Here is an 11,937-nt window from a genome sequence, read left to right on the forward strand (position 1 = left end):
TATAATGAGTAAATAGCTACTTAAATTTATTTCTTTCATAATTAATTGTATAGTTTAGTTGAAGTGTCGGCAAGTCGCATCAGTGCTGCAACGGCTATTTTCTTTTCCAGCGGATAAGGCTTGTGTACATTCACATACAGTAAAGCTATAGGTATATTTTTCTGAAGTTTATACTTAGTATTACTATTTAAATTGTTTTTGAGTTTTTTCTTAAAATATTTGCAAATACTCCAATCATGTTTTATGCACGCATAGAGGATGTCAGAAAATATAGTTATGGATACTATCATATTGGAATATGATTATCTTTGTGTGGAATTCAAATGGGAATTTATTCACATGAGCTTGTCCTTATTTACATGGGATGATAATAATTTTTATTATTTCAATCATTTGTGACAGATAAGAAGTCTTGGGTTGAAATTCTATCAAATTGGGTTTGGCATCTCAGATATTCGTCCCTCGAAGTGGAAAAATACTTTGTCTAGATGCTAAAGTTTATGTAAGGCGACTACTTATATAGGAGTATATAATTCACATGCAAAAAGACTAGCACATTAATGTCAATTTTTTGGTCCAAGGGGTTTAACTACCTATATATACTTATGCCAATATGCAACTTTTTGCCTACTCCAAAACGTGATTACACCACGCACCACGCACCACGCATGCTTTTATTGGCCAACAAATGAAGTAGTACAAGTTTTCAACTAAAGAAAAATTAAAATACAAACTCTTCATGGCGGTAATACAATTAATTTTGAATTACAGTGTCTATACATGAAGTGAGTCTTTTCTCTGTGTTGAAAAGTTGTTTTGAAACTGGTAGGGCTCTTAATTAATTTATACTAGTAATTGGTTTTCAATTTATATGATTTTGACTAATTGGTTTTTATATATACTCCGTATTTATTCTATATGAATCAATATATCAGTAGATATTATCGTACAACATGGATTCATGCAACATTTTTCTAAAAAAATAAATATTGGTAATTGAGAAATGATGTGATAAAGTTAAGTGGTTCTCTCAACTCCATCAAGCTTGTTGACGTTTAATGTATTTGGATGATTCTACTTAATTATGAAGAATGTCATTTTTGTCTTTGAGATGATACATCAATTAGTGACCATTATTAAGTGGAGTGTATTTCGTCTTGTGGTCAGAGGGATCCCCTATATTCACCTTTTACAATCAGATAATTCAGTGTATTTTTATTTCGTTGTTTTATCCAATTGTTCATCTTTTTTTTATTCCATTCTATGGTAATGGCAAGAGTGTAAGGTTGTATATGTAAAAATATATTTTATATTGCTTGTATTTGTAAAATCTTATTTTTTTCACAATTTTATGATAACAAAATTTATTAAGAAATTACTAATCTCTCAGAGCATCCGCAATGGCGCCCTTCCCGTCGCCCTTCGGAGAGGCTTCCGGGAAGGGCGTGGGGAACGTCCTCTATTGAGGCAAGGAGAGGCGGACGCGGACGTCCGGTGAGGACACGGGAAGGGCGCGCAGACGTCCGCCATTTTTAATTTGTTTTAAAAAAAAAAAAAAACTCTGTATATACGGCTCGTTGAACTTGATTTCATTCACACCACTTGTGTTAACAAGTTTCTCTCTCTCTAAATTTCTATTCTCAAGTATATCTATAATGGCTAGTAGTGGTGCGGGTGGTAGTGACGGGGGCGATAGTAATAGTGACGGTAATGAAGAATTGCAGGCCGCTATGACAGGGGCAACCAGCGGCAGCAGCAAGCGGCAGTACCTCGGCCGATCCGTCGTCGAACTATAGTACCCCGAGACTACATCGCTGCAAATCATCGGTTGTATCGTGACTATTTCGCTCCGGAGCCGCGTTTTGGTGATGCCTTATTCCGGCGACGTTTTAGGATGCATCGTCCGTTGTTTATGCGTATCGTGAGTGCTTTAGAGCATCGATACGAGTATTTCAAGTTCAGGGAGGATGCGGCGGGCAAATCGGTCACACGCCCATACAGATGTGCACTGCCGCAATCAGACAGGTGGTGTACGGAGGCACGGCCGACATGTTCGACGAGTACCTCTACATTGGCGAGTCGACAACCATCGAGTGTCTAAAGTATTTTTGCCAGGGCGTTAGAGAGATATTCGGGGATTGGTATCTTCGGAAGCCCAGCCCCACAGACTGCCAGCAGTTGATAGATATGCACGGGTTTCCCGGGATGTTGGGCAGCATAGATTGTATGCATTGGGAGTGGAAGAACTGCCCCGCCACCTGGAAAAGGGATGTACACTAGCGGCTTCAAAGGCAAGCATCCCACGATGATCCTTGAAGTTGTAGCTGACTACCGGCTGTGGATATGACATGCTTATTTTGGAGTAGCCGGGTCGAACAACGACATCAACGTCCTTCTGTTGTTGTCCCTGTTCAACGATCAGTGCAATGGCGTTGGTCCCGCCATCAGTTTCGTCGCCAACGACAACCAGCACAATATGAGATACTATTTGGCGGATGGGATATACTCAAACTAGCCCGTCATTGTGAACACGATCAGATGCCCATTAGAAGATAAGAAGATCTACTTTGCGGCTCGTCAGGAGGCCGCGCAAGGACGTGGAGCGGGCATTTGGTGTGCTCCAGAGTCGATGGGCGGTAGTGATGGGTCCTTCACGAATGTGGTATATTGATAGCATCGGCGATGTCATGTACGCATGTATTATTATGCACAACATGATTGTCGAAAGTGAAGGTCCAAAACTGACTCAGTGGACCAATGAAGATGCTACGGGTGCCGGTCCAAGCCATGGCGTGGCCACCGCGAATGTACGTATGGGGGTACCTCATGAAGAGGCCGATCGGATGTGCGCATTTGCCGACATGCGGCAAACACAAGCCCATATACAACTTCAGAACGATATCATGGAAGAGCTTTGGACGCGGAGGGGTAGACGTTGATATTTGAATTTTCTTTTATTTGAATTGTAATTTATATATATATAATTATGTATGTTTTTTTTTAATGAAGTTGTTGCATTTTCCCCGTCCGATTCCATATCGAAATTTTAGTTCCGTAACGTAAATTGAATATTTGTGAATTTGTAAATTTTTTTATTGCGGGAAGTCCACGCGGGAAGGGCGATTGGAAGGACGGATTGTGTAGTGGGAAGTCCTTATGACGTGGCAGGAGGGTGGGAAGTCCTTATGACGTGGCATGACCGCATGAGGTGTTTTTGGGAAGGGCGACGGGAAGTCCGTCCCACCGGAGATGCTCTCAGTTTCATAGTACTAGAGTTACTTTTTTTCGACAGGGAGATTAAGAAATAGATATTAAATATATTAAGTGAAGAGATAATAAAGTAGGGAAGAGAGAAAAATAGAGATAATAAAGTAAGTGAAGAGATAATAAAGTAGGAAAGAAAAAATAGAGAGAATAAAGTAAGTGAGGGAAAAAGTGTTACTCCCTCCGTCCCTGATTAAAGTCACACTTTGACCGGACACGAGTTTTAAGAAATGTAAAAAAAAGTTAGTTGAAAAAGTTAGTGGAATGTGAGACCTATTTTCTATATTGGTTTTATAATAAAATGTGAGTGAATTGAGTTAGCGGAATGTAGAACCTATTACTATTTATGGTAAAAATGAAGTGTGACTCTTAATTGGGGACGAACCAAAATGGAAAAGTGTGACTCTTAATCAGGGACGGAGGAGTACTACTTTTTGCTAAATACTCCAGGAAAATGCCTCTATTATGATGGAACGTCCCAAAATGGAAAAAATGTTACTTTTAGGATCTCCTTTGATCTGATTTGTTGTTCGTTTAATTGCATTCTAGATTAAATTTAATTTCGTGATATACTTAAATTTTTTAAAATCATCTTATGAGATATTCGGGAATGAGAATTTTCGATATATCCACGATAGAGAGTTCACACCAACGGCTTAGAGATCTATAGCTAGTATATATTCAATCTACATCAGCACATATCAGGGGCGGAGCTAGAGTTTCACTTGAGGAGGGGCAAAAATAATAAAATATACTGTGTAGAAAATTTTTATTTATTTAAAAGGGGCATTTAGTGTATTTTGTTAATATAGTTGAGAATTTATATATAAAAATACAATAGAGTTGAAGGCTTGAGGGGGGGCATTTGACCCTGCTCCATACATGCTGGCTACGCCCCTGGCACATATTGAATGTGCTATTTCAGTGCCTTAATCACACCATTTTCTATGGAACTGCACTGAATCAATAATCTTAAAATTATCATGAGCTAAACACATTTAACTTACGAGATGAATGCCAGAATATAAAATGAATATTATAGTCAAATTATCTTAATATTTATGGTGAAGTTTTAATTTATCTGAATTTCATTCTCTATTAATGATATTTGAATTTTTTTTTTCTATCTCTCCTACTTTATCAAATTTTTATTTAGAATTTATGTATTCTATTACCCAAATAATCTCTCCTATATTTTATCAATTTTTATACTAAAATATGCGAATTCAATTACCAAAACTATTAATATTGGACTGATCTAGAATAAATTATGGTATATGTCGATCATGTTGTTATTAAGTGTAGAGCATAGGTAATTATAAATAATTTCCTCAAAGCATACTCTGTACTCGTCCCCCGTTCAAAAAGATGCATCATGCATGCAACGTGTATATTACTTATCAATTAACGAATGTAAATCTTATTTAGTTATTTAATATTTTAATTTGTATGTATATTCAATAGCTAGTACTCCTATTTAATATACTAATACTAACATAATATGTCAGCATATAAGTTTGTTTTCTGGTGCTCTGGTCGAATTGAAACAACCAGTTGGTTAAAAGAATCTATTTCGCCTGACTAATTAAATTTAAAACAATGAATAAACAGAATTGTTTGTTCCAATTTCTGGATTAGTAGAAAAACAAAGACAACTTAGCTGGCAGCAGGCATGAAGACCGTTTCAGACAAACGTAAATTCAACCGGAGCTTTTGGACTCATCTTTTACCATTCTTTAAAGCTAGTTAATATACATTTGAATTGCAATTTTGAATTGGCAATGAAAGCTCAATAAAACTTATAAATGCAAATGTCGGATAATAAATTACAACTTGACCAATATTTTTAATTTTTCTTCGTTGATGGACAGATTTTTGGAGAAGTCATTATTTAGTACTAGTATCACTTAAAAAGTGTTATGTGCAATCTTCTCCTGAAAGGCATATTAATTTCAGTGATTTCTTTTGAATTTTCTAGTGTTTGCACTTTGCATCTTAATTCAAGAGATATAGATTTCTTTTCCCTTACTCTATTCTTAAATTTATATTCCTTCGTTGCTTAACACCCACAATTAACATTTGAATCATGACAAGACAGGTCAGAAAATAATCTACCAAATTATTAATTGCCCCTACTAATTAAAATGCATACTTGATACTACCTACCAAATCCAACATATATAAAATTTTCTAATATCATAATTTATTATTACAAACATACATTTATACTTCAATTTGAAGTGTCGTATGTAGGGGCGTCAATAATTGACCTATATTATAATTAGTCTAAAAACGTAATATTAGGATAAATAATAGCAGAACCCGACACATAAATCGGCCCCCACAATGAGAACTTTTATTTTCTTGTTTTTTTGGAATTATTATTGAAACTTTATTGCAAAATATTATGCTAGTGGGACGGACAAGTGACAACAAATAAAGCCAAAGTGAATTAGTTTATCTGTTTATGTGGCATAATTGTGAATTATGATGAATGTGGCAATAGGATGAAAGTTGGTGATTGTGGTGGCAAACCACTCATGGTAGGGCTCAGTCTCACTTAATTATTGATAAGGTTTGAGCGCATGCATTTCCTTTTCAATATCAAAGATCATTTAGTTGTGTGGGCCTCAATACCTTTTCAATATCAAAGATCATTTTGTTGTGTGGGCCTCAATAAATTCAGCAAGCAATCACCGTTTGGTAGATATAAGATTTTCTTGTGATTTACACGTTGTAAAAGATAATTATGAAATAAATTACTACTCTATAAATAATTTTATATAGGTCAAAGTATTTTATTTAATTACTACTCTATAAGTAATTTTATAGAGGTCAAAGTATTTTATATTGGCCTATTTTTCATATGTGACATTAATTTTGTTTGATTCACTTATTGTTTACACTTTTGCTGTCACAATTTCGTTGAATATACTGTTAGTTGTTATTCTTGTGGAAATATTAGTAGTACTACTTTTATGATGATTAGAAAATTAAAATGGCACAAAAATAGATACGAAACTTATTAATATAAAACAATTAAATACAAAAAATATAATTAAAGAATTTGAACTTTGAAGAAAACAAAATATTTTGAAACAAGGGGAAAATTAAGAAAGTTAGAAAGTTTGAATATAGGAATTTTCAAGAAATCAAATCTATAATTTATTTTCTTATACGATTAGATACTGCCGAAAATATAGTAAGGGGAATATTATGGAATAATATACTTTCATAATAATCAGTTTAAACAAAATCGATTAAGTTCGATTTGTATTTTACAACCCTAAGGCAATATCAATTTTAATACAGACCCACCACGTTTCAATGGCTAATCCTGCTGAGTTCTTTCATTAGTCTAAATGAATCATGCTACTCATAATAAGTACGGAATCGGATCCTCTGCTGTGTATTAAACGCAGCTTCCAACAAATGAAACGCAGGTATTTTTTTTCATTCTATTTATTTCCTTTTCCTCTCTTTTGTAGTTTCATTCTTTTTTCCTTTTCTTTTATTGTATGTTTTCGTATGAATTTATGGTGGTCGCATGATTTAAGTTGTTGAATAATGTCTATGTCGGCTATTAATTCAGGCACAAATACCTATATTAAATCTTCATTTATAATTTAGTTAAATAAAAGAAGTGGAAAAATGAATGAAATTGCAAAAGAGAGGAAAAGGAAATAAAAAGAATGAAAAAAATACATGAGTTTCATTTGTTGGAAGTCGCGTTTAATACACAACAGCTCCGGAGGATCTGATTCCTAATAGTACTAGACTACTAGTTATGCTTTCATTCTTTTAGTATTGTATAAAAAAAATTACTCGTACAGTTTAATTTTACAAAATACTCCCTATTTATCAAAAAATCACCCATGGTTCTGGATAATTCCTTTAGGAATTTTTTTTAATAAATTGTTATGTCACACACTAGGCCACTACGGTCACCCCTTTAGCTGGAAAAACGAATGCGGCATGACATGCATATGAAACAAATTGCTCCTAAATTTCACGAGTGGATCCATTGGAAATTCCTAAATTGGCGACTTTACAAGCAAAATATCTGATTCTAAGAAAGATAAATTTATTACATCTCTTTATTATACAGAAAAGATAATGCAGTGGGTCACTTAACCAGCCGAAGATATTTCGGATAGATATTTTATTCCATGAGCTCTTGCTAATTGCAAAGTGTACGATAGAGTTACAAGTTACAACCTCACTTGAATCACAATAATAATACAAATTCAAATAAATAAATAAAAATAAAATAAAATAAAATTAAAAAACCAGATCGAAAATCGAATCTAGCCCAAAACCGGAGAGATGGCATCCCACAGAATTCCACCGTCGCCGTCCGTTTTCCCGCCAAAACCCCAGGGCGGCGCAAGCAGGCCTCCTCTTTCCCTCCGGCCATGGTCTACTCGCTCCGCCTCCACAACTCTCCAATGTCACAAGATGTACGTCCCAGGTGGGTGAATATCCATCAATCTCCGATGAAATTGTTTTTCAATTTCGTATTTTAAATTCCTCCGTTAACGCCCTAGGGTTTGGGGAAGCCTCGCCGGAAGCCAAAGCAGCAAAACACCTTCACGACTTCTTCACCTACGTCGCCGTTAGAATTGTGATTGCGCAGCTTGAGGTTTTCTCCATCTCTCTCTCTATATATAATTATACATGTAGTAGGATTTGGGCGAGATTCATTTATATTGACATTATTAAATCGGTGGACGGTACAGAGCTATAACGAAGAGGCGTATGCAGATATGATGAAATTCATGGAAAATCACTCGGTCGACGACGGGGACAAGTTTTGCGCTGATTTGATGCGGGAATCATCAAATCACAAAGCTCTAGGTACAAATGCAATTATCTATGCTTAATTAACCACTCAATCAATCTACCCTGTTTTGATGATTTCTGTTCGTTTCTACTTTGCAGCTTTGCGCATATTAGAGGTCACTCACAAATCTCAAACTTAATTGAGATATTATAGTAGTTTTCTGTGATTTTGTCAACTAATTATGATTGCGGCTGTGTTTGTAAAGGTGCGATCCGCGTATTGCAAAACTGATTTCGAATGGGACAATTTACAACGATTGTCACAAAAGGTTAACCAAAAATGCTTAATTACCTAATATTTTTCCCCCTAAAATAGCAAATCTGATTGTGTGTGGGTGCAGATGGTGGAAGATCGTAATACAAAAGTGATGAGGGATTATTTATCGGAGACGACAATGAAAAGTGAGAACTAAGTGAGATCCCATGTTTGTATATTTTTTGTGTTTGTTTCTCTGTCATGTGCTTCAATGTTAGGCTGCTGCTTAGTCAAAATTCTATTCGGATTATTGATAGTTGAAAACATGAAAATATTGAAGTTCATGACATGACTTGTATAATCGTGATGAAAAATGTAACATAATAATTAGTTCAAAACAAATGGAGATGCTTCATGAGGAGCATGTGTGTTATGATTGGATAATTTATTGGTATCCTCTTGAACTTATCGTATGAAATACAAAAGGCCTAAATGGATAAGATAGAGAAGCCAATTTAGTTTGCTTGTTTGAGCCCAAATAACCTTTGTATGAACACTTGGGAAAAATTATCCATAGTAAAAATGCTACGCCCAAATCGTCCAACTCCAGGAATGAGATAATTCTTTCAGGACCACATCATTAACAAGTGAATGGAATAGATGTGGAATGCAATGGAGAGTTTGACTATGAGTTGTTAGTTGGCCCATTGGGCCTAACAGCAGCAAGACCATTAGTCCACTTAAGGCCTACACGCGCCCAATTTTGGCGCATGTGCAGTGCAGTTCGGCCGACGTGGCTCATACCTGAGGTGGCAGGGGCTAGCACCATGCACATGCCCGTTCTCGCAGCCTCAGACCCAGAACTTGTTCGATATTTTTATTATGAATGCAACTGAGCTGATAAAACATTTTCATTTAATAAGGTTGGTTTACATTTTCGTGGTTAAAATGATCATTCCCTTATACTCTCTTTCTAACTATTAATATCTCTTTCTAAATTATCATTAGAAACTAAAAGAAGTGGAGTAATTTAGATTATGAGAATTTTAGGGCCACATTATTTATAAGGGAATGGAAATAATGTGGAAAGCAATAGAGAGTTTTGACCATGAGTTGTTAGTAGACCCATTGGGCTCGATAAGACCATTAACACTTCAAAAATTACTAAAAGATTGTGAATTTGATTATATGTTCCACCAAATTAAATTCACAGCAGAAATAGGCCAGTCATAGGCCAGCCATTCTATCTCCCTGCTACGTCAGCAGCACTAAAAATCCACCTGCCACATCAGATTTAGGCCAGTCATAGGCCAACTGCAATAAAAATAATTCAAAAACAACTACATTTACGGAATTAAATTTATGATTAAATTGCGGAATTAAATTTACGAGACATACGGGAAAATTCATTAATTGCATTAAAAAAATTACATTCATTTAAAAAAATAAATTACATAATAAAGAAAAAAAACTATCGCCGTGCAGTCTTCCATGCCCACAACTCTTCAATTATATCCTTTTGGAGTTGAATATGAGCATCCACTTGGCGCATGTCGGCATATTCCTAGAGGCGGCCGACTTCATCGAGAGGTACCCCATGTCGTACGCTAAGGGTGGTCGTTCCGTGGCTTGGACCGGCTTCATCGTCATTGGCCCAACTAGTCGGTTGTACGCCTTCGTCTTCGACGATCATGTTGTGCATGATAATGCAGCGTACATTATTTGGGAAACGCATTTCGACATCCCACAAACGCGTTGGACCCTTAATTGCCGCCCATCGAGACCGGAGCACACCAAATGCGCGCTCCACGTCCTTGCGCGCCGACTCCTGTCGTTCCGCAAAGTAGGCCTTCTTGTCATCCGCCGCGTGCCCGATCGTCTTCACAAAGACGGGCCACCTAGGGTATTTCCCATCCGCCAAGTAGTAGCTCATATCATGCCGGTTGCCGTTGGCCACAAATGAGATGGCCGGACCGATGCCCCGACACTTCTCGTTGAAGAGGGGCGACGAGTTGAGGACGTTGAGGTCGTTGTTCGACCCGGCTACCCCAAAATACGCATGCCAGATCCACAGCCGGTAATCGCCTACGGCCTCGAGGATCATTGTGGGATTCTTTGACTTGTAGCCGGTCGTGTAGCCCCCTTCCGTGGCAAATCGGACAGCTTCTTCCACTCCCAATGCATACAATCTATGCCGCCTAACATCCCGGGGAACCCATGCTGCTCCTCGTGCATCTCGCATCGATTGTGACAATCTTGGGGGGTAGGGCTTCAAGGTACTCCTCACCGAAAATTTGAATCACGCCCTGACAGAAAAACTTCAGACATTGCAGGGCAGTCGTCTCACCGATGTGGAGGTACTCATCCCACATGTCCGCCGCGCCTCCGTAGGCCAACTGCCTGATTGCCGCCGTGCACTTTTGGATAGGGGTGTGGCCGGGTCTGCCAGCCGCATCGTGCCTGAAGCGGAAATAAAGATATCGACGCTCCAAAGCGTCAACGATACGCATAAACAACTCCATGCGCATTCTAAAACGCCGCCTGAACATGGTTGCTGGAAACCGCGGGTCCGGAGCGAAGTAGTCGTCATATAGCCGCTGATGTGCAACTACGTGATCCCGATCAATCACTGCTCGGCGGTGGACAACCGGTGGAGGGCGAGGTACCGCCTGCTGTTCCACCTTTCGCATGTACCGCTCCATCTCGCGGTTCATGTAGGCCCCCATAGCCTCGTTCATCCGCCGTTCGTACTCCTCAAGCATCCCCACCACTACCACCGCTACCACCACCGCTACCACCCGCGTTACTCATCCCTCGATGTTGCTCTTGTACAAAAATTTAGAGAGAGAGAAAACTCGTTAAAACAAGTGGTGCAAATGAAAATGAAACTAAAATTGCATATATATAGGTTTTCAAATTTTTTTTAAAAAAAAAATATGAAAATTGGCGCTGGCCGATCGGCACGCCACAATAGCGGCCAACGCATCGGCCAGCGCCCTCTAATCGGCTAGCCCACGCCAATTTTTACGCTGATTCGTCGCTGGCCGACTGCAATGGTTCGGCTAGCGATGCGAATCGGCTAGCCGACACTGTGAATGCTCTAAATAGGAAAATAAATCAGGTGGTCTAAAGTATATTGGGCTGATAAAATATACAATGCCCAGGCTGGCCCACTAATCCATTTTATTGTCCAGCTCGGCCCATTTTAAATTTTATTAGAATTAAAATTTTTTTTAGAGAGAGTGGATTGATTTCAACTATTGATCGACTTCGTGGAATGAATCCGGGATAATTACACAATTCATACAAAATATTTCATCAATATTTTAAATTAATACAAAATATTGTAAGTTTATATAAGTACAAAAAGTTTGATTATAGTTTTAATTTGGTACATTCATTTAAAAGTTTCAAACGGCATTTGTTAACTACAATGTGAGAATATTTTAAGCAAAAAGTATCATTCTTCACCATCAGTTCAAAGCTCTTTGATGGAATATAACAATTGAGAAATAGTGTGTGTATATTAAATTTTGAAAGACAAACATATTAATTTCTTCCATATCAAAATTTCGATCTGTAGAAAATAATAAGAACATATAAATTCACAAGTTTAGAAATGCAACCAAAAATAA

The 11,937-nt window shown here is 37.4% G+C and overlaps 1 protein-coding gene across 1 annotated transcript; it reads left to right on the top strand.

Moving 5' to 3' along the window:
- Positions 1-7,445: 7,445 nt before the first annotated feature.
- Positions 7,446-8,746, top strand: LOC125190370 (chaperonin-like RBCX protein 1, chloroplastic). Its single transcript, XM_048087652.1, has 6 exons — positions 7,446-7,735; positions 7,812-7,906; positions 8,004-8,121; positions 8,206-8,222; positions 8,313-8,375; positions 8,448-8,746. The coding sequence occupies exons 1-6, from the start codon at positions 7,591-7,593 to the stop codon at positions 8,517-8,519; spliced, it is 510 nt and encodes a 169-aa protein (XP_047943609.1). The 5' UTR covers positions 7,446-7,590; the 3' UTR covers positions 8,520-8,746.
- Positions 8,747-11,937: the final 3,191 nt, after the last annotated feature.

Source organism: Salvia hispanica, chromosome 5, assembly GCF_023119035.1.
Source record: "Salvia hispanica cultivar TCC Black 2014 chromosome 5, UniMelb_Shisp_WGS_1.0, whole genome shotgun sequence".
NCBI lineage: Eukaryota > Viridiplantae > Streptophyta > Magnoliopsida > Lamiales > Lamiaceae > Salvia > Salvia hispanica.

What these genes read in the sequence shown, in the direction of transcription:
- LOC125190370 (XM_048087652.1), top strand. Translation starts at nt 7,591, where the DNA reads ATGGCATCCCACAGAATTCCACCGTCGCCGTCCGTTTTCCCGCCAAAA. An exon ending in TCACAAGATGTACGTCCCAG is followed by an intron (nt 7,736 to 7,811) that starts GTGGGTGAATAT and finishes TTAACGCCCTAG; the next exon opens with GGTTTGGGGAAGCCTCGCCG. An exon ending in TACAACGATTGTCACAAAAG is followed by an intron (nt 8,376 to 8,447) that starts GTTAACCAAAAA and finishes GTGTGGGTGCAG; the next exon opens with ATGGTGGAAGATCGTAATAC.